Below are 26,006 nucleotides of genomic sequence, written 5' to 3'. Positions count from 1 at the left end.
TATTTTTAAGTCTGTTCTCATGGTTGTGGTGTCTGGGGTCTAATATGTGTTGCAGTATCTAATTATGAATTGTACCTGGAAACCGGAAATCATGTCTGCATAAACTCTACAAGATTCTGTGAGATCTGGTTGTGTTTCTCTCTCCTGTGCTGTCACCTCTTCTGCTCTACAGCTATCCAGCAACATTTGCCTTATTTCTCAGCTGCACCCACTTTTGGTCCGCAGGGTCACTGTGTCCCATGGATCTCCTGTTTTATATGGATGCTTCCAATATCATCTCCACCTGGTTTTCAAACCAGGAAGCGTCTTCCCCAAAACCAAGAAATGAATTCTACTTCCACCAAAGTCTTTTGTCACTTTTGCCGGGTCCCTGCCACTTACCCTCTGATTTTCTTTTGATTCTTAAAAGCACAGCAGTGGCTTGGGTAAGAAAGGTCAGCCCGTGTGAGGTGAAGGAAACTCAAGGAAAGTGGAAGTTTCTTAAGAGTCCAGGTGTTTCTTGCTATCAGTTCCTTCAGGTGCTCCAGGCCTTTGGATGGAAGGGCAGTAACACTGGTATGAGACACGTCCCTGGGAGGTAGAGAACAGAAAAATGCAGAGAGATAGTGAGCAGCCAGGGCCTTCTCAGCCTTGGCCAGAAAGTCAAACAGGCCTGAGGTAAATGGGGAGATGACATGCTCCTTTCTTCTACTGAGTACATAAGCTGAGCTCCTGGTCTAAGGAGAGATGGATATTAGGCTTCTAAGTCTGTGTTACAGGAACTCCTTGGAATTCCAGTATCCATCAGTACAAATGCTATTTCTACGGTCATTTTATTCTATCCATCACAATACACACAAAGTCTTGGAATCAGAGGGAGATGTCAATTTTACTCTGCAACATGGCACCATGTGACTATGAAAGGGTCTCAAGAGGCAAGAGAAATAAAGTAGAACAGAGACAAAGGGGCCTACCTTGCTATCAGCTGCTGTGGGGACTAGAGTTTGGGGACTGATAAACTGATCACTGATATGAATCAACATCAGTACCATGAAAATCTGATAATGACGCAGACCTCGGAGTCATAACCAGTTACACTGGGAATTCATGACTGACAACAATTCCCCTGCCCCCACCCCTCCAGTGTCTTTAGAAAACTGTAAATCAATTCTTGGAAAGAAAACTCAAATGTTGATATTAACAATGTGAAATCAGATTCAAATCACTTCCGAGAACAGTGGGGTGGGGGGTGGCGGTCAGGCTGGGAACAGTGTAGACATTAGTGTTAGTTACTAAAGTAGAATGAATTCATGGCATTAGTGTGGCATTCTCTGCTCTTTTCTGAATCCCAAAGAGTCCCAGGTTTCATGTCTTGCGCCATCATTTTTATTGGCACCATTAATAGCTTGAATAAATCCATGAATGTTTAACCTAATATCCCTCCTATTTTATATTTTGTCAATTAAAATATTCCTCATAGAAGAAAATTCCATTTAAAATATTTAATATAATTAATAGTATCCGATTAGCGAGTGAATTCCATTATTTTCAATTTCTTCCCCCACATCATTGTAATTGGACTTAGCTGGGATTTATATTCTCAAGGTTCAAGGCCGTCAGAACATGAAGCTCATGTATTAACCCCATTCTCACCACAGGGCTGTCACTCTTGTGAGGAAAGGGTTGGTGCGGTTGCTATTTTGTATTTAATTAAAAAGTATATATAATCTAGCATTTCCCAAATTTGCCTGGTGGTAAGAATTACCCTTGGCGCGGCTGGGTGCGGTAGCTCACGCCTGTAATCCCAGCACTTTAGGAGTCCAAGGCGGGCGAATCACGAGGTCAGGAGTTCGAGACCAGCATGGCCAACATAGTGAAACCCCATCTCTACTAAAAATACAAAAGTTAGCCAGGTATGGTGGCACATGCCTGTAGTCCCAGCTACTCAGGAAGCTTAGGCAGGAGAATCGCTTCAACCCAGAAGGCGGAAGTTGCAGTGAGCTGAGACCATGCCATTGTACTCCAGCCTGGGTGACAAAGTGAGACTCTGTCTCAAAACAACAACAACAACAACAACAACAACAACAACCAAAAATACCCTTGGCGCTTGTTTCTGTATTATCCCCAGGTGATTTTTAACATTAGACATTTATAAACTGACATAAATTAACACCTTTGCGGTTAGTGAGAGAGTGGAGGGACTTTTGAACCAGACTTAAGCACAGTTGTGAAGCAAATGAAGCTGGGTTTGCTCTCCTGCCTCATCTGTCCTTTTTGAGGCATGGCTTTCTCTTTTAGCCATGCTGTCTTCAAGGTGTGGCCATCTTTCAATTCCAGCTTTCTGGAAGCATCTTAGGTTGCTCTTCCCAGTGATGCTTTCATGTCAGAGCATCTCATGGCTCATTTCCCTGCTTTGTTGTCTGCTAGATACACTGATTGTGTGTGTTCATCTGAAAGAGTTGATCCAAGTAATGTGCTTGCATTTTAATACATATTTCTTGAGAAAACATGTTAGTAATTATTTCAGTTACTGCATGACAAAACACCCCAAAACTAAGTGGCATAAATCAACAATCTTTTTATTATGAGCATAGGTTTTATGGATCATGAATTTGAACAGGGAATGGTGGGGATAGGTTGTCTCTGTTCTGTGATGTCTGGGGCGTCAGCTGGGAAGATCTGGAGTCTGGGATGACTCAATGCCTGGGGGTTGGGATTATCTGCAATTTCCTTCACTGGCATGTCTGGTGCCAGGGCTGAGGTGATTCAAAGACTCAGATCAGCTGAGACTGTTGCTGTGGCTACTCCAGGTGACTTGACCTTCCCACATTACATCAGCCAGATTCTAAGAGAACTATTAAATTCAAGGGCAGAGAACATACAGTCCACCTCTTAATGGGAAGAGTGTCGAAGAATTCGATGCCTTCTTGTAAAACTGCCCTAATGATCTAAGTGATGGAGACAGCATTGAGGCAGATAATCTGGGGAAAAATTGGCAGTTTATCACTCTGCAAATCAGCATTTCTAGTCCAGGGATCACTCTGGACCAGCATCAGAATCATTTGTAATACAGATTGAGGCATGTCCCAGACCAAATGAATTATAATTTCTGTTTGTGGAGCCTGGGAATCTGTATTACTTAAGATGCTCTCCAAGTGATTCAGAAGCTGGTTTCAATTCTCAAAGCATTTTTATGAAGCAGGCAGATACTAAAATTCAGACAAAGAAATATCTCTTTGTGTCTCAAGAGATACAGTGAACCAAGGGTGGCATCATAACCATCATTTGGGTCTAGAGAACTCAGCTTCAGTGTCCCAGGAAGTAGCCTTCACTTTCAGGTCTTTGGAGTCTTTGAACACAGATCCAGGTGCAGTAACTCTCCACGGACTCATTAGGAAACTGGGAGGGAAGATTTGATTCCAAAGTTTGTCTGAGTATGTGTAATGATGTATCCCAGGTGGCCTCTAAGTTAAGTCCCACTCAGGCTGAACTAGGAGGGTGCTTGGTCAGGCAAGGAGAAAGTACATGTGGGGAAATGTGGATAAACCTTATGACAAAAACATTTATCACACAATGGGTGCTTGGCATATGGTAGGTCCTCAGTAATTGTTGTCCCAATTTGAAGTTTATCTGAGCTCAAGCCAAAAGCAATGAAGTTGGCAAATACAGCTCCAGTCCAGACCTCAACTTGTAGATCCAATTGCTTATTTGATATCTCCACCTGGATGCCTCACAGGCATCTCCAACTTAATAGGTGCTTTCAAAACTTAGCTTTTCATCCCTTGCCCTCAGCTCAACCTGCTCCTCCTCTATTTCCCCCCAACATGGTAATTGACACTCTCATCCACTTGATTGCTCAAATTAGTAATCTTGGAATCACTACAACATGTTGGATTTCCTCAAGACCATTGTCCCATCCACCTTTAATCTTGCAAAACACCTATGATTCTGAACTCCAAAGGAATCTCAAATCCATGTATTTGCATCTCCAGTGTAAGCTTTCTAGTCTAAGCTAACATTATGTCTTACTGCAATATCTTTCCTGTCCAGTTTTATTCTTTTTCAATCCATTCGTCACATAGTAGCCAGAGTAATCATAACATATGAAGTGAGTAATGTCACTTTCCTGCCTAAAGGCCTACAGTGACTTCTCAATGTATCATGAATAACATCCGTGCTTCCTGCCACGCCCTTTAAGCTCTTGCAGATCTAGCACCGGACTACCTCTGTAACCTCATCTCAGAGTTCTAAGGCCACTTACAGGCAAAATTAGAATCGATTATACTTGAAGACATCTTAATCCTCACTTGTCATAGTTCTAAGTATCCATTAGGCATGCTGCACCTTAAGTGCTCCTGTGCACTCCACCCACACTGTCTCTGCACTTACAGAGTCAAGCAGGGGGAACAACTGCCTTTTTTCTTTTTTGATTTAACCACCCTTGCAGTGATCTGCAGTTTTAATCAGACAGTCTGGTTGCTATCAGACAGAAAGGTAGGAGATCCTTTATACCTTCCTATGGATCTAGCACTGCCTGTCCACTCAAAATACCTCAAATAGAATGATTCTTGCCTTGAAGCCTACTGGAATTTCTTTATTTCTTGTCTTCCATCTACCATTTTCCAGGGTTTGAAGCTTCTATGTCCTTGTGGAGTCTCTCTTGCCCTTGCCCTACATTCATGCTGTGAATATTTACAACAACATGAAATTGTGCTAGAACACCCCCACCCCATGATCAGATGTCAGCCCAGCTGTTTGCACATCTACAGTTTCATGGTTCTCATTGCTACCACCTTAGTTTAGGTCTGAACTATATTTCACCTGAGTTTTGCAAAAACTTCGTGACTGGTCTCAGAAATCTTCCACTATTCCGATCTTAGGAACTCAGGAAAGAATGTTTTTTCTAAAGGACATTAGGAAAAACTTAGGAAAGAATGTCCTTTCTAAGACACAGATCTTACCATATTGCTTTCCAGCTTGAAATCCATGCCTCCTCTAATATCTACAGATTGAAGTTCAAGTTTCCTAGGAGACTATTTCCCCCCTCCCCAATGGGAGTCTCTTTCTGAATCTTGTGTCATCTTTTTTCTTGATTTTTCTCTCCTAGAGCACATTTTCAAGTAATTTCTTAGGCCGTGTGAGGGAGATATTTTCCGAGTCTTTTGACTTGTTATTACTTCTGGAAGCTTCTCAGACCTTCTCTTTATCCCTGGTGTGACATTTCATGAAGGTGTACCTTGATAGGAATCTTTTTCCATGTATTATAATGGGCACTGGGGGAAGAGAGGCCCCTTCAATCTGAAGACCTTTGTTCTTCACCTCTGGGAAATTTTCTTGTATTGTTTCTGGGATAACTTACTCTCATTTTATCTGTTTTGTCTCTGGAATTCTTAATAAGAGGAAAAGTCACCTCCTGGTCCCTCAGACATATCTCCATCTTTTGTTGGAATTTTCTCCTATTACTTTTATTAAATTGCCTGGTAAAATTCCTTGAGTGCATCTTCCATCTCTTCTATTAAATTTTTAATTTTAGCTTCATGAGAGCTGGAATACTGCCTGCTCTGTTTATTGCCATATTTTTGGTACCTAGACTGGTGTTTAGCCAACAGAAGACTCTAAATACGTACTTGTCAAATACCTGAATAGATTTTTTAAGAGAACTCTCTTGTGTTCTGTTCCTTTTAAAAACAGCGTATTTGGTCGGGCGTGGTGGCTCACGTCTGTAATGCCAGCACTTTGGGAGGCCGAGGTGGGCAGATCACCCGAGGTTGGGAGTTCGAGACCAGCCTGACCAACATGGAGAAACCCGGTATCTACTAAAAATTCTAAATTAGCCAGGCATGGTGGCACATGCCTGTAATCCCAGCTACTTGGGAGGCTGAGGCAGGAGAAAATCACTTGAACCCAGGAGGTGGAGGTCGCAGTGAGCTGAGATCGCACCATTGCACTCCAGCGTGGGCAACAAGAGTGAAACTCCTTCTAAAAATAAAAATAAAATAAAAAAGAATAAAAAATAAAATAAAATAAAATAAAAACAGCATATTTGAGGAAGCATACCCCTTTGTTTAGGATCATGGGTTTTAAATTCACACCATCTGGACTTAAATCCTGGCTTCTGCGCTTACTTTCAGTCACTTAAACTTTGCGTGCTGCAGTTTCCTTATCTTGAGTTTGTTGAACAGTAGCTCTTAGTGTCTTCTCAATAAATATTAGCTGTTATTATTATTATATATTTATTATTATTATCATGATTGTTATAGTAATAGGGATGAAATGTGTTCTCAGATTTATCTCGAGTCCTTAATTATTGGTCCTTTCTCATTTCTGTGGTGTCTTTGATTTCTCCAGGCTTACTTTCCCGCATTTGTGTATCTTGGTTTTGATATCCCGTGTTAGGAGCATTCATTGACTGGTGATCTCTGGTTGCACACTTCATATTTAAGAGGATGCTTTTCTGTTGGCAGACTTTGCTTTAGGGTAATTGTGTAGGGAGTTGGCCATTATGCTGGTAGACCCTAAAGTGCCAGAATGTGAATGTCTTTTTTGTTTTAGGATTTCTCAACTTCTTCAGCTTAGTGGAGAGGTACTTAGCTGTTAGAATTCCGCATAAATAGAGTAGAGGATTCATGTTTCCAGATATAAACTTTCAGTTAACCCTTCTGTTTTCAGTCCCATGTCTTACTCTTACCACATGCCGTACCCATCACCTCTAAGTCCCATTCCTCCCAGAGATTTTACAGGGCAAGACAGCAGTCTCTGACTATGCTCCCTTTGAGTACTGTGAGTTTCGCTTCCTTCTCTTCTGTTTTTCTTCATTCTGAATTCTGTAGCTCTTCAGGCCATGGATGGGCTCTCACCTCTCTTCTGTGAATGTATGCATAGTAAAAATTCTTGTGGATGTATAAATAGGAAAAATTCCTTTCTCATCTTTTTAAGGGGATCTCAGGAGGGAGAGAAAATAAAATCTTAGGTTTAATGCTTCATTTTAACTTTTAATCACCACTATATTTAGCACACAGAACTGTGCAAGAGCTTGGAACAAATACTTGTTGAGTACTGAGCCACATTTGATAGTCTCCCAATTCTGGAGTTGTTGGAGAATAAATCTCAGTCTGAAGAGATCCTCAAACTCAACAAGTCAGGAATCATTTTAAGTTATTTGAGGCTGTATTTTTTCCTACTCACCCAAAGTTTTATTTGATTACTTCAAATCCAGATTTTTATTATTTATTATTTATTAATTAATTAATTTATTTTTTTGAGATGGAGTCTCGCTCTGTCGCCCAGGCTAGAGTGCAGTGGCGCGATATCAGCTCACTGCAAGCTCCACCTCCCGGGTTCATGCCATTCTCCTGCCTCAGCCTCCAGAGTAGCTGGGACTACAGGCACCCACCACCATGCCCGGCTAATTTTTTTGTATTTTTAGTAGAGACAGGGTTTCACCGTGTTAGCCAGGATGGTCTCGATTTCCTGACCTCGTGATTCGCCTGCCTCGGCCTCCCAAAGTGCTGGGATTACAGGCATGAGCCATCGCGCCCCGCCCAGGATTTTTAAATAGTGTACCTTCTTTCCTAAAATAAACCTGTCAACATGTAGTATTTTTTTTTTCTGAGTAAGAAGAATATAAAGAGTTGTTATGGGTGATGAAGGGGTCTGAAATCACTTATGGATGTAGCCATATGGATAGAAACCTACAAGCTGGAGGGCTTCCCTCTGTTTTGTTGGCTCTGGCACTCTCTTCAAAGAGCTCATCAAGCAATGGGCATTGAACACCATGAGAATCTGTCTCTAGCAAGCATTTACTTGCAAATCAGAATGCAGCTGAGCTGAGTCTGGCAGATGGTTTGAAGTCTAATTGCCTAGGTCGTGGGAATAATCTTGAGTTAAGTGTCTAATGAAAGTAACAAGACCTGAATTTGGAGAGAGTGAGTCCTGCAGTGCTATATACAGAGAAGAATATCATGAGATTTTAATGACACCAGGGAAAAAAAAGAGCTAGCTATGTTTAATGTCATAGGAAGAGCAAATTGCACCTCAAAAGCGATTATGTACTCTAGTATCCCCAAACATTGGAACTATTTTTATTTTTTGAGAGATATTTTGTCATTGACTATTATTTAAGATTAACTTATGATGAACTCAATTGCAAATTAAAGAAGCGCTAATTGGCTTGCCAGTGTTCCAACAGCAATTGCAAGTGGCTTTTCTGTTTGCTTGCCATGAAAGTAGGTTTTCCCAAAGGTCAATATGTGGAAGCTGCTCCATTGTAAATGTGCAGTTACATCTGTAAATTGGTAGATGAAATGCATCTAAGAGCAGAAAGATTAATTTGCTGTTTAAAATACAGTGTAATTAATTTATTAATACTGAATTGAAAAATAAGTTAAAGGTTTAAAAGGTATACATTCAAGACAGTCAGCTTGTCTATTAATATGTTTAAATAATTTAGAAATGCAATATGCATTTATTTAGCAAGTATAGAATGTATTGATTGCTGTCTGGGTCTCAAGGATAGTTCTAGAAGCTAGGGCTATAGCAGTAAACTAAACAGGCAGAAATTCCTGCTCTCCTCATGCTTACTTTCTAGTGGAGAGAAAGGTAACTTTTTCTCAAAAAGTGAGGATACATAGTATGTTAGATGACAATGATAAGCACTATGGGGAAAAGGAAAACAGGGAAGAGAAAAGGCAGAGACCAGGAGTGGGTCACAATGAGAGATGAGGGGACAGTGTCAGGGAAGTCCTCACTGAGGAGATAGTTGAGGAAATGTCTGAAGGCGGTGAGGGAGACAGCCAAGCTGATATCTGGGGCAAAAGCATTGCAAGCCAAGGAACCAGCAGTGTAAAGACTGTGAGGAGTGCACCTGGTATGTTTGAGGAAACAAGGAGGCCAGTGACCTTGTAGGCTGTCAAAAGAACATTGCATTTTCATGGAAGTGAGATCAAAAGGCTGCAGAGGAATGGTATAATCTGACTTATTTAAAAAGGATCATGATGTTGCTTTGAAAATAACCAAAGTGAGCAAGGGGTGGAAACAGGGAGACCAAAAATAGAGAGGATGGTGCTTTGGACCAGGGTGGTAGCAGTGGAGACACTGAAAATGGTGGGAGTTTGTAGATATTTGAAAAGTAGAGCCATTGGGACTTTCTGATGGATTGGATATGGGGTATGTGAGAAAGAGAAGAGTTGAGAATGACTCCAAGATTTCTAGTCTGCAGCTGGGAGAATGAAGTTACCATTTCCTGAGATGGGGAAGGCTGCAGGTGAGGTAGGTTTGGAGAGAATGATCAGAAGTTCACTTTTGGGCATGTCAAGTTTGAGATGCCTATTGGACGTCCAGATGGTGACGGCAGGCAAGCAGTGTTTTATGAGCATGGAATTTGGGAGAATTGTCTGGACTGGAGATTTCTATTTGGGTATCATAGGCTTTAGGTAAAGCCATGCAAGTGGATAAGATCACCAAGGAAGTGAATAAAGATATAGATAAAAAGAATATCAAAGATGGAGCCCTGGGGCACTCCATCATTAAGAGATCAGGAAGAAGAGGAAGAGCTAGAAAAACAGAGTAGGAAGGAACAATCAGAGGTATGGATAAAAACCAAGAGAGAGTAGTGCCTTGGAAGCCAAAAGAAGAATACATTCCAAGGAGGATGGAGTCAGCAACTGAGTCAAATGCTTCTGAAATAAGTACTAATTGGCCATTTGATTTAGCAACTGTGGAAGTCACTGTTGACCTTGTAAAGAGAGTTTTAGTGGCATGGTGGGAAGTGAAAACCTGATTGGAATAAGCATAACAGAAACTGGGATAGTTGCTGCAAAAAGGCACAGATAAATAGGGCAGTAGGTGGAAGTAGATATGAAGGAAGGGGTTTTTAAAATTATAAATATTTCAATATTTTCCTAAAAATTAAGTAATCTTTTTAAAAGAAATAAAATCTAAAACAATAACTCTTTAAGGCCATGTAATATTCAATCAGTTTTCCAAGAAAGGCAAGGTAGTTCTTACCTTGTTTAAGTCAGATCCAAATAGATACAGAAAAGATATTCAATTGATGCCTCTTAGGTGTCTTTTAATCCATATTCACGAAATATTGTTTTAAGATGGAAGAAACTACAGCATGTTTACACACTGATGGGAGATAATTTAGTAGGGAGGGAAATACAGGTGATTAGGAAAGAAGGGAGAGGATTGCTGAAGCGATGCCCTTGAGTTTTTGAGAGGGGATGGGATCTAGGGCCCCAGTGAAGGGGCCAGCCTTAAAAAGTGACTTAAAATACAGAAAAGAGGAGAAAGGATGTGGGTGTAGATGCAGGAAGATGGGTAGATGTGGTAGTGGGACATGAGGAGTTCTCTTTGGATTGATTTTATGCTCAGTGAAATGGAAATCAAGGTGATCAAGTGGACATGAGAATGGGGGAGAGGCCTAGAGAACTGAAGAGAGGGGAGACCATAGGACATGGTCATCCAACAGAGTGGGAGAGGGAATGGGGAAGTGGGATGTGATTGCTGTGCAGCAGGTAGAGCCTGCTTGGGGTGAGTGATTTAAGGTGAAACCACTTGCCATGTTCAGCTGCAAAAGCCCAGGCCTGCAGCAGGTGGGTGGTTAGACCTAATCAGGGTTGGACTTGGCCAGAAGAGGCTGATGAGACAGAGAGAGGCAAGGTAGTTAGTTGGTTGCGTATACAAGTCAGTGTTTTTAATGATGGAACATGGCATTTAAGCTGCATAAGGAAAGAGCGAGGATATGAGGGAGGTGAGAGACAGTGAAATGTTAGTAACAGACTGTAGATCCTGGCAGAACCAAGAAATTGAAGGATTAATGTATTCTAAGGAAAGAGATAGAAAGAGAGCAGGATGTTTAAGATTAAGGTTATGGAGGCTTTGTAGTCATTGGTCATGACAGGTCTAGTGAAGCCTGGAAGTACAGTGGAGGGCAGGCTTGTTGCGGGAGTGGAGCTCAGAAGTCAAGGTATAGGAAAGATAATCCATGTGGATATTGAAATAACTAAAGTTAGGACAGCAGCAGTGTTGGAGGAAAAAAGTGGTGTATATAGGGTTAGGGACTATCCTCTGTTTCAGTCATCCCTATGGGTCTTGGAGCATATCCTCCATGGATAAAGGGGTACCACTGTAGGCAAATATCTAGAATGTCAGATGGTAATAAGCATCATGGGCAAAAATAAAACAGGGGAGTGGGATGAAGAGTGGTGGGCAGCTTGCAAACTTAAATAGGGCATTCAGGGAAGACCTCAATGAGAAACTTCGCCTTAAGCAAAGACATGTATCAGGCAAAGGAACCAGCTATGGATATCTGGGGAGAGGGTTCTCTGGCAGAGAAAACAACTAGTGCCCAGCCCCTAAGGTGGGAACATGCCATGTATCCTATTCAGTGTGGCTGGGGTAGAACCAGAAAGAGGAAAGAAATAGCAGGTAGGATGAGAGACTACGTGGCATGGGTGCGCGACAAACAGCATAGGTCTTTGAAGGCTGTTTGTGACGACTTTGTCTCTTTAAAAATGAAGATGATAAACCACCACTGGAGGCTTTTAAGCAGAAACTTAAGAAAATGATTAAGTAAAGTTGCAGAATTACAACAGGTACAAGAATACTCTTACATAAAAGGGGTTGATGTGATGTACCAGGAAGAGATTATGTTTTAGAGTTAGTTAATACTGAATTTCTATCCTAGTATTTCCCTTACGGCCAGGTGACCTTGGGGGACTTACCTGATATCTCTGCACCAGTTTCCTTATATGTTAAATAGGAATAAGAATACTTTCTATTGAATAGTTAGGCCCAAAGTGATAGACTCTCTGTAAAGAACCAAGCAGAAAGCTAATGCTCAAAAATGACTTACTATTAATAAGAAAATTCCTGTCTGACTATTCAGAAAATTGATCAGAAATTATGAATCATTTCTCAAAGTCTATGTGTACAAATAAAATTGCTTTATAACTCAGATATTACTATGATCATTTCTTATAAGCCTATACTTTCCATGATCTATGAAATCTTTCAGCATTTACTATTGCAACATAATGGATTCTGCAACGGAAAATTGACATATCCTGTAAGTTGGTGAGTCAGCATTCTACCACACAGTGACAAACGGAAACCAGGGCAATTTTTAGTCCATTTTCACACTGCTGATAAAGACATACCAGAGACTGGGTAATTTATAAAGAAAAAAGAGGTTTAATGGACTCACAGTTCCACATTGCCTCCTGCCTCACAATCATGGCGGAAGGCACAAGACAAAAGGCACGTCTTACATGGCGGCAGGCAAGAGAGGAAATGAGAGCCAAGTGAAAGGGGGAACCCCTTATAAAACTATCAGATTTTGTGAGACTTATTCACTACCAAGAGAACACTATAGGGGAACCACCTCCATGATTCAATTATCTCCCATTGGGTCCCTCCCACAACATGTGGGAATTGTGGGAGCAACAATTCAAGATGAGATTTGGTTGGGGACACAGCCAAACCATATCAACTGCCAATAGTCAGATGCTGAAACACAAGCATAGCCTCCTCCTCAATGTCGACTCCCCTCCCTTCTCAACCTCACAACCCCTAACCACACCCAAAATGATCATCATCATAGTGGCAAAAGGGTCAACCTCAGTGCTACTTGTGTGAGATAAAAGGTCCACTTTTTTAAAAGTGTTTATTTCTTTTAGACTCAGAGGCAGAATGTAATTAACAAGATGGATTTCCATGTCCTGGCAGAGATAGTGTGTCATATGACAATGCTTCATTATTTCCTCCCACCTGTTCCAGGAGTAAACTCCCAGAAGAGTGAAAACATTATTACCCATCCACATTTACTTGGGAAGAACTGTGTGCCTAATTCTACATGCTAAAAACTGCTTTTTGTGTTTCTGTTTGTAGGTTATTTATTCAAAAATTTAATCCAAGGTTGATTTATACCTCTCATTATTTAGCCTGTTGCCAGCATCCTCTAATTAATTGTAAAATCACAAGTAAAACCTGCTACAGAACATAGTACACATAGCTTTTGCTTTACTATTTGGTCCTATGCAATCTTGTTTCTCTTCTTTCATTATACAGATAATTGAGACTTGAAATGGGCAAAATCACCCAAAATTGAGAAAAGTGGTGTGGAGAAGTCAGAACCTTTTGGGGTTGGAAGGCTGAAATCAAATTTAGGTAAAAATAGCGGAGAGCCTAGCAGGTACTCACTAACAGGTAGAGTTATTTATACATAAAATTGCAAAGAAGGAACAGTGAAGAAGTAATTATTGTCCTACTTGCTCAACAAAGAACAAACTTCAGATTCTTTACTGTTAAGAGCTCCTGGTTAAGGAGGGATAATTAGTTAATAAAATGGTTCAGAATTTACAAGGTTTAGAACATTTTGGCAGTGTTGTTTTCCTAGGATTCATTCTCAGCAACAATTCTTTTATGTTCTACCAGTTTTTATCAAGGTAAAAAGCCATTACTTAAATAAGTAACTTTAGCAAAACCGTGCTAAAGAAATATTTTATGAATTTATGAATTATTTTTAGAGAAGAAAACTACTCTAGTTTACTTTTTGGCCTGGCATAGATAGGAAACATTTACTCAGACTGAATCCCCTGATATAAAATGCATGACCATTTGAGGCCATTGCTCTAGACAGTGGCTGCCGGTGTTTTGGAGGACTTTTACGTAAAGTAAAAATCTTTCGGGGATGATAGTAGTTGCACTGTTAGTCAGTTGAAGAAGTACAAAGGTTTGTATGATTTTGAGGATCTTTGCACTAACTGCTTTATCCCTCTCCCACCAGCAGGCAGCCCACTAGTTGGGGACAGCTCTGCAAATAATTTCTCCAATAGTTATGAAAGTAACATTGCCAATACAGATTGCTGTGATTTAATGTATTAATTCTTTTTTCTCATAATAGTCGCTATGGCAGTAGGAGATGCTACTGATCAATAAATTAGGATTTTGGTGAAACCGAGCATCCTGAGTTGTCAATGTGAAAATTCCTAGGGCTGAAGCAGATCATTCCCTGTTCTTGTCAAGAAGTCAGCATGCACACCATTTTGGAAAGATCATTGCCTGCTCTCTCTCTTCAAATTCTTTCATGATTTTCCTCACAGCCCCTTTGCTGTGCCTCTGGAGATGTGGGCGTGTGACTTAGGAGGGATGACCTACTTCAGTTGCTCCCCCAACAACTCAGCTCCTTTGACATGGGTCTGGCTTGGTGCCCAAGCTAGGTAGTACAAGATGTCAGTTTGTCTTGTGTTTGCAACTCATTTCACAGTCAGTGAGCAGGGCAGCCTAGCGTGCAAGCCTCCCCTGGGTTTGCGTCTGAGGGAGGTTCCCTTCTCCAAGGGAGCTGCACCAAGAGCTTCACTTGGTAAGCACAGAAAGAAAGTCAAGGAGCTCCAGGCTGATGAAGTATTTGGGGCTCAATTTCCCTCCCCTCAGAGGGAGATCCAGTCCCTGTCAAATCACCGGGAAGTGCAGATTAGCAGTCCCAACTCAGTGGCTGTGACAGAGGTATCCAGGAATAATATAGTCAGGGCTGAGGTGAGTTGAGGGCCACAAACTTTAATCTGTTATGCAACTATTACTACTACTTCCACAGGGGCCATCCTTACCTGCTGAGTCAGATTAGGTTGTCCATAATACGATTTCAAAACACCATTCCAACACTATCCTTTCACCTGAATTATGTTATTTTTTTCCCTCTGAACACATCCCATATTTTCCTATAGACGTGGCTTTGTTTTCTCTCATAACTCTATCACTGTTGCAATTCTGCCCCTTACCTGAAGCCCATCTCAAATACTATCTCCTTTAATAAAGCTTTTGCTGATCACCCTAACTAGAAATGGCGCGTTCAGTCTCTAAATATCTCCTCTGGCTCCTTTTACATTAAACTTATGTTACAGTTACTTATTCACATTTCTCCTAAATTTGACTGTAACCTTTTCAAAGGAGAGGCTGTGTCTTATCCTTATAACTACTGGACCTCAATAGATGCTTAGTGAAATACCTGGGGAATAAGTGAGTAAACGGACCATTTGCACTAGGGTTGGCAGAGAGCTGGTGGTCAGCACCAAAACTGATTTTATTTAGGTCAAAAATTTTATTCTGGAACACAATTGAATAATAAAAAGACAAAAATCCAATAAAAATGGGCGAAAAATTTGAACAGAAACTGGGTAAAAGAAAATATACAAATAGCTGACAAGTGCCTGAAAAGATGCTCAACATCATTAATAGTAAGGAAAACATGAATTAAAACCACAATGAGAGACCCACTAGAATGGCTAGAATTAAAAAAAATGACAATTAAAAGCACTGGCCAGTATAAAATGCTCATACCTTGCTGGTGAGAAAAGAAAATGAGACAACCCTTTTGGAAAGCAGCATAGCAGTGTTTCCTATAAAGTATACGTAAAGACATGTAATAGAGATATACATCTATCCTATTACCTGTCAATTACTACTAAATTTTTATATTAGAAACATAGCATGTCTATGGGAGGTAGGGTGAGGCATGAGGAAACTTTCTGGATGATGAAAATGTTCCTGGTCTTAACCAGGCTAGAGTAATACAGCTTTGTCAAAACGCATCAACCTGTACACTTAAAAAACTGTATATGCTATTGTATGCAAATACATATTTATTTAAAATATGTTTGCTCAGGATCATCCTAGAAAATCATGTATTCACCTGTGTTCTTAGGCATGCAGGAAAGGACTCTGCCACAAATTTTCAGCCACCTAATAGTATTATCTTGTGAAGATCATAAACAGTTTTAAAAAAAAGAAAGAAAAAGAAAAAAAAAACAAAAAAACAAGAAATATGACAGTGCCATGACCCTTGAATTAATTTGATCAGCTAAAAACAAGAAAAGTTTATTTTTGAAGTTTATTTATGTTGATACCTGTAATGCAAACTCAAGGATATTATTACAGAGATTTCCTCTTCTTAGGAGTTACTTACTCAACAATATGCTAAATGCTATACTAAAGTGGGTTACATAATTTAGAATTTAGAGAACTCTGATTATTGTGAAAGGCATTGCATTTCAGTGTGTTCTTTTCTTAGAGATTAAAAACACCAAGAGATTCTCTTTCAAAATAAGATAAAAAGAAAACAAGGTAATCAAAAATGGAAAGTATAAAAATGGAAAATGAGATTGCATATCTTGATTAAAAATCAATCAAAAAACATTATTATACTTCCAAACTAAATTTAAAAGTCTTTTTGAAAAACAGCAAATATTGGATAATAGATCTTCTGACTCTGGATATTGAACCTGTTTTAAATTAGATTATCTTTTGAGAAGTGACCTTGAAAAACGCTGATTGAGTGGGTAAGTTTGGTTTTATTTTTGTTGACCATTAGACATGACTGTATTCTCCCTCAAAAACCTTTATGAGGCAGAAATATATATGGCATCTGATTCTCTTTTCTTTAGATGGAGTTTAAGATTTTTCCAAGTTTGGCTTTTACAACAAATGACAATGAAATCATGGCTATTTGATATTTAGCTACAATGCATCCAAAATTTATTGACCACTTTCTGTCTTCTGTTTTGAGGCAGGAAGGTTATAAAAAGTATAAGACACTGCTTATTTCCTCTGGAATCTTAAAGTCTAATTATGGAAAGAAGATATGTGGGAAAAAATAATGGAGATTTTGACAAAAGATGAAGACAAGAATTAAAGAGATGTCACACGTCCTTGCATGATTAGTTAACAAATTCATTTTCAGACAACAATTACACTTGAAAGTTCAGGAATGAGACTGGACTCTTCTTTGTTCATTTCTTACTTTTCTCCTATTGACCTCTCACATGCTGACATCTCCATTGTCTTCTCTTCCTATGCTTTGTTTCTTTTAAAGTGTTAATTTTTTTTTTCTCAGGCAGAGTCTTGCTCCGTCTCCCAGGCTACAGCACAATGGTGCAATCTTGGCTCACTGCAACCTCCCCCTCCTGGGTTCAAGCGATTCTCGTGCCTCAGCCTCCCGAGCAGCTGGGATTACAGGTGCCTGCCACTGCTCCCAGCTAATTTTTGTATTTTTCATTAGAGACAGGGTTTCACTATGTTGGCCAGGCTGGTCTTGAACTCCTGACCTCAGGTGATCCACTCGCCTCAGCCTCCCAAAGTGTTGGGATTACAGGCGTGGCCACCATGCGTGGCCTAATTTTTATTAAAATAATGCATGGACCTATTTTTAAAAAGCAAATTATACTGGAAGCTTGATAATACAAGAGGCAGCCCTTCCCTGCAGTCTGGTGTCTGATGTCCCAGAAGTAACCCCTTTTAACTTCTGGTATTTCCTTCCATAAGTGTAAGTATTTCTTGATTTATTGGTTTTAGATTTTATCCACTGACTCTCTACTATAGAAGATGAGGATTTGGCTTTCTTTTATCATCCCTCACCCCCACACATTTCCTCTCCTGACACACTCCTCTACTCTCCTGAAATAGTTTTGTGACATATTTGGTTAAACCCATATTCAGTACTTTGGTTATTGCAACTTTGTATATTGTGCTTTCATTTCCTTTGTCATGTAACTGTTATATTTTTATGTTTTATTTTTTCATAAGATGTCCATCTGTCTCTCTTTTTTTATTTATGTGGCTTGGTTTGAACAAACCTCTTGCTAAGTTTTCTACATACTCCAGTGTTCTTTAAAACATGTCTCAAGGCTCACGCCTGTAAACCCAGCACTTTGGGAGGCCTAGGCAGGCGGATCACCTGAGGTCGGGAGTTTGAGACCAGCCTGGCCAACATGGTGAAACCCCGTCTCTACTAAAAATATAAAAATTAGCCAGGTGTGGTGGTGGGCGCCTGTAATCCCAGCTACTTGGGAGGCTGAGGCAGGAGAATTGCTTGAACCTGGGAGGTGGAGGTTGCAGTGAGCGGAGATCACAGCATTGTATTCCAGCCTGGGTGACAAAGCGAGACCTCATCTCAAAAAAAAGAAAAGAAAAGAAAAGAAAACCTGTTTCAAATCAGTGTTTCACACAATGAATTCCATCAAATAATCTATCAACCCTTTTTTTTTTTTTTTTTTTTTTTGGGACGGAGTCTTGCTCTGTCACGCAGGTTGGAGTGCAGTGGTGCTAACTCGGCTCACTTGCAGCCTCTGCCGCCTGGGTTCAAGCAATTCTCCTATCTCAGCCTCCCAAGTAGCTGGGACTACAGTCATGTGCCAACATGCCTGGCTAATTTTTGTATTTTTAGTAGAGACGGAGTTTCACCATGTTGGCCAGGCTGGTCTCAAACTCCCAACCTCAAGTGATCCGCCTGTCTCCGTCTTCCAAAGTGTTACGATTACAGGCATGAGCCACCGTGCCCAACCAACCCTCTTTTATTTCTAGAAGACCTTCCTCTTGGAGTTTTCATTCTTCAGCTCTGATGTAGATGTCATGTTCTCAAGACTCCTAGGACCTACCTTTGTGGTCATCCTGGGATTTCTATTTGCTTCTTTCCTGTGTTGATCACTGTTTTAACAAAGTCCTCATTTTTCTCTTTCCTGGTTTGTGCTCCAAGAAAAGAGGAATAGGAAATCAAGGTTTTGAGACTTTGCATGTGAGAAAATGTCTTTATTTTATCAATTATACTTGATTGGTAGTTTGGAAATGACTTTCCCTTCAGAATTCAAAAGCTGTATTCTATCTATGGTCTTCTTCAATGTCACCATTGAGAAAATTGATGGCATTCCGATTCTCCAGCCTGCACAGGTCACATGATTTCTCTGTCTAGACGCCTTTAATTTATTATTTTTATCCCATCGATTTCATGTGTTATGATGTACCTTCATGCCTCCCCACTTTTTTTTTCTGCCATATGGATTCTCTGTGGGTCTTTTTATTCTGAAAATACATTTTCCTTATTAATGGGAAATCTGCTACACTGTTTTCTTTTTTAGTTTTTGTTTTTTCTTCCTAAAACTTTTGTTAGCTGGGTTGTGGACCTCCTGGCCTGAATTTGTAATTTTCATATTTTTTCTTTCCTCTATTTCATTTTTTTTTTTTTTTTGCCATCTTTACTGAGTGCTGTTTTTCCCTTTATCTTTAACAACTTCTGCTTACTTTTTTGGTTTTGGCTTTCATGTTTTTAATTTTCAAAGCTCTTTTATTATTTTCTGAATATTCCTGTATAAGGAATTATTTTGTGCATGTAAAACATTGTCTCTCTGAGGATATTTGTCATAACTTTTATGAAAGTTTTCTTCTGGTTCTTGCATTGTCTCTGTTCCTTCCAAGTTCCTTTTTCTGTTTATTCTAGTCCTTGTTTTTCATGTCACCACTTCTATTCAACATAGTACTACTGGAAGCTCTAGTTAGAACAATTAGGCAATACAAATAAAAGGCATCCAAATCCTAAAGAAAGAGGGAAAACTGTCTCTGAGTGCAGATGACATTATCTTATACAGAAAACCCTAAAGCCTCCACCAAAAAACTGTTAGAACTAAGAAATGAATTCAGTAAAGTTACAGGATACAAAGTCAACCTACAAAAATCAGTTGTGTTTCTATTTTTTTTTTTTTTTTTTTTTTTTTTGAGACGGAGTCTCGCTCTGTCGCCCAGGCTGGAGTGCAGTGGCCAGATCTCAGCTCACTGCAAGCTCCGCCTCCCGGGTTTATGCCATTCTCCCGCCTCAGCCTCCCGAGTAGCTGGGACTACAGGCGCCTGCCACCTCGCCCAGCTAGTTTTTTTTTTTTTTTTTTTTTTTTTTGTATTTTTTTTTTAGTAGAGACGGGGTTTCACTGTGTTAGCCAGGATGGTCTCGATCTCCTGACCTCGTGATCCGCCCGTCTCGGCCTCCCAAAGTGCTGGGATTACAGGCTTGAGCCACCGCGCCCGGCCCAGTTGTGTTTCTATAAACAAATAATAAGCTAACAGAAAAAGAAATAAAGAAAACCATCCCATTTATAATGGCATCAAAACAAAACAAAAAATAGGAATAAATTTAAACCAAGGAGGTGAAATTTCTATACACCGAAAACTATAAGACATTGACATTTTTCACATCAATGGATTTCCTCAGAGGTCTGCTGGTTCTTCGATGTCTGTTTTTGTTTGTAAGGGAGGCCTATGGGAAGCTCTATGTGTGGAAGCTTATTGGCTGGTGGGCATTACTGTGGTGACTTTAGGAGACTATCAGTGATTCTTTTTGTAGGTTTTTTTTTTTTTTTTTTCTTTTCCTTGGGCCTGTCAGCTTCCTCAGTACTCTCATCTCTTACTTGGAGGGTATACATTCTGATGCCAATATTCTATGAGTTGAGTGGATAAGAGGTTGTTGTTCTTACATTTTAGAATGTAAATTTTCATATAATCCTGTTTTCAGAACAGTACCTGCCTTCTAACTCCAACTGTGCTTTTTCTCCTTGAGTCTTGGTGATGACATTTTAACAAAAAGAAAATTCTAGTCTTTCTCTGGGATGAGTAAGAAGTAGTGCTTGAGTGTGCAGAATGAGACCAACCAGCTTCAATGTCACCTATATTCTCATTTGCAGAACACTTAAGATTTTTTTTTTTTTTTTTTTTTTTTTTAATATTACACAACCCTTCAAAGAAAGCCTGGTTGGATTAAGAGGTTAAGATTTAATTGATAAAATATTTCATAGATTTTGTGACTTGAATTAACTTGCATTTTATTAATTTCACCCATGCAAATACTTAGCATGCAGCTCTCTCTTGGTTTTTGAAGACACTCATCACTTATATGATCACCTTTCCTACTCTTTGTCATTAAAAATACATGCTTTTTAATTTATATTTTCTCAGAAGTGCTGTCATTTTAATGTTGTTTAAAAAAGGATCAGGGAAAATCACATTGGTGGGGAGAGTTCAGAAGTCTCAATTCTATTCATTTTTTGAGATTTCCTCTATACCTGTATCCCCTCATCACTAGCTATATTCCAAAGAGTCTCAAATATATCTCTAGCCCTGACCTCTATTGTGACTTTTGAACCCCCATATATCACTGCCTGCTTGCATGCATCATGGGACCTCAAACTAACTTTCCCTATCTCAGGAAATGGTGATCTCATTCTCCTAACTGCTCAGTCAAAAATCGTTACAGTTCTCCTTGATTCCTTCCTTTCTCTCATCCACCATATTCAATCCATCAGCACGTCCTGTTGGCTTTACCTTAAAAAATACAGTAAGGATCAGATTATTTCTCATCATCTCCACTGCTACTGCCTTAGTGCAAGCTACTTTCATCTCATGCCTATATTATTTTGGCATATTCCTAAGTTGTCTTCTTGCTTCCATACTTGGTCCCCTACAGTTTATTTTCAACACAACAGCTGGCATGTTCCTGTGAAACTTTGAGTCACATTGTGACACACCTATGCTCAAAATGCTCCTATGGCTTCCCCTCTATCTAAAGAGCAAATCAAAAGACCTGATGATGGCCTCTAAGACCATCCGCAAGCTGCTCCTGAACTCTATCATCTTTTTGATCACAGCTTTTACTTTTTTCATCCCTGTTTACTTCACTCTGTTTGAGCGGCAATGGCCTCCTTGCTATTCCTCAGACTCGCCACGTATATTCTCACCTGGGGGTCTTTGCACTTGTCTAAAATGCTTTTTTCAGATTGTCCCCAGGTTTGCCCCTTTGTTTCTTTCAGATAATTTCTGAATTGCCACCTTCTCGATGAGGCTTTTCGCTCACTGTGCTTTAACGTAGTGACCCTCCCCTATTGACAGCACCCAGTGAAGAATCCCAAGCTTAGCAAGTCCTCATCAGTAAATGCTTATTGTACATTTTCAAAGGTTAGCTAGGGAGAGTTTAACCAGATTGATGGGAATGGATAGGAATGAGGGGGAGCAAGGAGAGAATTCCAGCTGGGTGAATGGCCAAATAAGAACTAAGATATGAGACCCCAAACTTAGAAATCATTCACATTCTCATGATACTTGTGAGCAGATGATTTAACCAAAGGAGAAGATACAGAGGAGAAAGAGCCAGGACCCAGGATGGAACCCCATTTTGAGGAATGATGCAGTGAGCTAAGGAGAGAAATGGGGAAGGAGTGATCAGAGAGGTTAGAACAGATCAGAATAATGAAGTGTCAAAGTTCAGGAAGAAGTGAAAATAATCATAATAATGTCTAACATTATTGAGGATATATTTAGTTCCTTTATTCTCTTATTTAAATTTTATTAGTTTACTTTATCCTGTTTTGACAGATGAGAAAAATAAGACTTGGGTCTTACAGTTAGTAAGTGATGGGGCTAGGAGTCAACTCCAGGTATAACTCCTCATCTTTGTCACTTTCCACAACCTGGAATGCCACCAAGAGGCAGGGAAAGCATTTTCAGGCAGTTGCACAAATACTCTTAACTTAGTGGGAGAGTCTTGTAGAAAATCTTGCCATAAATATAAAAAACAACCTCTAGGCAGTACAAGCAGATAGTTTGACCACTTCCAAAGAAGTAGAAATGGATACATTCGCTTGAGGACAATAGACTAAAATATCTTCAAAATATGATTGCTCTTTAAATGCTATAGTGTTTACAGAAGAGTGCTTTAGTTATTTTTTGGGTACCATATTAATTTCACAAATATTTATTAAGCTCATACTGTGTTTTGGGCATTATAATATGAACCAGAATTGTAGAAATACAATTCTGCCCTCTAGGGCAGAATTAAAATGCCAACAGGTGCTCATCAGAAAGATAAGATTGTAGCAGGGTTTTCCAGACAGTAGGAAGAGTAAGAGTTTAGCATAACAGTATAAGTAGGTTGGAGAATTAAGGGAGCTAAGAGGTTCGATATGGATGGACCATTGGTCAGAGGCGTAAAGTAGTGTAAAAGACAAAGCTGAAGATTTTGGCAATGCCTTGCATACCACACCAAGACCTCTGTCCTAAGGGGAATGGGAGGCCAGTATTGGGTTTAAGATTCTACTTGCATGTGAACCCAAAGAGGTTTGGGGAGGGTGGATTTGAGAGGAACCAAGACTAAATAAAGGCAAGAGTCGGATTTGGAGATGCTAATCATCTAGACTACTGCTACTCAAAGTATGGTGCCCATTGGCCAATAGCTTCTCACCAATCCAAGGATAAGAAGCGTATGCTGGATGTAAGCCAGCTACTTCAATTAAACACATTTTTGAGTTTGGTTGACTTCATTTTCATGACAAGACTTTGTCCAAAAAAGAAGTTGTGCTTTGCTGTACATCGTGAACAGCTACTTATCTTGTAATGAACTCACTTCGAGTGGTTCTGGTCTACACTATTGGTCTTCAAATTCTTTCAATCTCACATATTAATAAGTAAAAAATATCTGAGTATGTACCACTGACATACGAATAGTCATGAACCCTATACATGTATTTTCGTAATACTGTATTATATATACCATAACACACTAAACATACATTTTAAAATAATGCAATGAGGATAAGTAATACATATTTTTAAAAGTTTCACAAAAGCAAAAGCAATGTTATCAAATATACTTAATTAGTTTTGAAAATTATCTTTAACCCTTTTGGCTATGGCTGTTCAAAGTCTGCTTTTGGTTCAGTTTATTTTGATTTTGGTTTAAATGGCTGTCCTAGTTGAAAAAAATTACCAAAGACGGGTATTTCACCAAGAATAGAGCAGACTTCACTGCGTTTACTAAACTAAGATTCTCATTTTTCAATCTAATCCAGTAATTAAATACATGTTTTAATGAAATTTTATATTTTCTGATGTCAATCAGTTGTTTTTGCAAAGTGATCTGGAGGTGTTTCATTTTCACATTTCATACACATGGATTTTAAACCTATTACAACTCTGTATTACTTTGCTAGAGCTATGGTAACAAAATACCACAGATTGGCTGGTTTAAACAACAGAAATGTATTTTCTTACAGTTCTAGAGGCTGCAAGTCCAAGATCAAAATGTCAGCAAGTTTGGCTTCTCCTGAGGCCTCTCTCCCTGACTTGCAGATGGCCACCTTCTTGATGTGGCCTCACATGGCCTTTCCTCTGTGAGTGCCCATCCCTGGTGTCTCTCTGTGTATCCCAATCTCCTTGTCTTATGAGGCCACCTGTCAGATTGGATTAGGGCTCACCTAACATCCTCATTTTAATTTAATTACCTCTTTACAGACTCTATCTTCAAATACAGTCACATACTAAGATGCTAGAGGTTAAGGCTACAGCATTTGAACTTAGGAAGACAGAAACAATTTAGTTAATAACACACTTAATTTGAAAGATTTAAAACAGGTTAAAATTCTATTTCTGATTTGAACCAAACAGAATTTTTATGGCATTGATCATTTTTTAATCAGGAAAATCATATAATATGTGAATGTTTCCAAATACCTGTTTCCAAAGTCTTTCTCTAAAGCATACATTTCTTTCAAAAAGCAATGACTTTTCTTATTACTTGGTGAAATAGTACCTTAATCTTGAAGAAGCTGATATAAAAATGTTATTGAAAAATATTTTCCAGTTAAAAAATTATTGACATGGACTTTATCACAGAAAAGGTTAATACATTTTTCTCCACTTGTCTTCTTGTAAAGAGAAAAATGCATAATGCTTTTAAGTACTTTGCTATGAATTAACAGTGAACCCCCATGTAGCACAGCAGATTTTCAAGATCACTCTGACCTCTTATATGGATGGAGCCTATGTGTTAAGAGAACAGGACCTTAGACGCACTTACCTGGGTCCATTCAATCTGAAAGTGAAATAAAATTGTTAAAGGTAAAAGAGTGAAGGTACCCAGTGCTTAGGACTGTGGATCGCTCACTCTTCTTTAGGAGGCTTCCACCCACTACCTGACACCTGAGGGACAGTGGCTATCTATAAATAAAAGATTAATAAAACTTAATTTGTTCTTATTTAAAAATAAGTATAAATAGAACCCCTAATATTTCCTCTTGCCCCTAACAGATTATCTTGTGCATCTCTAGGGTGCTGTGTTCCACTTTGGCAGGGACTAAAGTGGATGCTCAATGATGAGATTCTAAACTGAGGCAAAACCAAGGGAATGAGGAAGGTGGTGATGATACAGAGGCTTCAGGGAAGTAGAATCAATAGAACCTGATCACTGACCGGATGTGGGGGTGTAAATCAAAGGAAATGCACAAATAGGTATGTGTTCATGCTGTTTAAAAAATGTTTTTATTCCATCTTTCCCCATAATTGTAAGTTCTTCCAGAGATGAGTCAAACTATCATTTATATTCTTCCTTCTTTGTGCCAGGCATTGTGCAATGTACATTCAGGTATATTTTCTCTGCAAAGACTAGAGTGCCTTCCATCTAGTTGTGGACCTTGCATTTCAAAATTTTTCAAACAGCAGCTGCTCCATGAACAGAGCCCCTGTGAGCATGAACACCAAGGTGGCTGCCTTATCAGCCATCAGGATGGCATACTGGAGCTTGGGGCCTTCTGAGTCTCAAAGGACAAGGACTTTCTTCCAAGAGGTAGCCTATACAGCCAGGAAAAAAGGGACTTGCAGAAGCCTTTACCCAAGACAGCAACATTCTCTACCCCGAACATAAGGTTCTCCCCTGATGTCTCCATCTATTCCAAAAAAGTAAAAAAAAAAAAAAAAAAAGACTAAAATATTCTTTTGCATGTCTGACTCACAGCAAGCTTGGTCCACTGTATACTCCTCCAAATGCATCTTTGTCAATAACTGTCAGGTATTTGTTCTTGTTTAGGTAACTAGAGAGAGAGAGAGAGAGAGAGAGAGAGAATGAATTAGGTGATTTTAAGAAATCACACCAAATTAGTACAAATATCAGAATAAAATGTGACCATAGTATTGACTGATTTCAAGAATTTAGAAGATACTTTATCTTCTTCTGGGTTAAGCACTTAAAACATTCTAGGTTTCAATTGTATAAAGTTTATACACATTAATTATGGCAGAAGTTTTTGAAAATGAGCATGTTTATGATCTAATTTGCATACCTAAATTTCTTAAAAGTTGCTTTAATTCCCTATTTTCCAGGCCAGTGGCAATTGTATTTTTTAGTCCTTTTTAATGCCAATCCTCTTTAATACCAAATTTTGTTTCTT

The 26,006-nt window shown here is 39.3% G+C and overlaps 1 protein-coding gene across 1 annotated transcript in view; it reads right to left on the bottom strand.

Moving 5' to 3' along the window:
- The window catches only part of TSHR (thyroid stimulating hormone receptor), a 184,633-nt gene that overhangs the window by 6,147 nt on the left and 152,480 nt on the right, over window positions 1–26,006 (bottom strand). Inside the window, exons 9-10 of the mRNA XM_010364471.2 lie at window positions 25,572–25,649; window positions 382–570 (exon numbers count right to left, since the gene is read on the bottom strand). Coding sequence (XP_010362773.2) covers window positions 382–570; window positions 25,572–25,649 — 267 coding nt within the window. The remainder of the gene's footprint in view (window positions 1–381; window positions 571–25,571; window positions 25,650–26,006) is intronic.

This window comes from Rhinopithecus roxellana, chromosome 5 (genome assembly GCF_007565055.1).
Source record: "Rhinopithecus roxellana isolate Shanxi Qingling chromosome 5, ASM756505v1, whole genome shotgun sequence".
NCBI lineage: Eukaryota > Metazoa > Chordata > Mammalia > Primates > Cercopithecidae > Rhinopithecus > Rhinopithecus roxellana.
The sequence above is the reverse complement of the archived record's forward strand: the minus strand, read 5'-3'. Positions and strand labels throughout refer to the sequence as shown.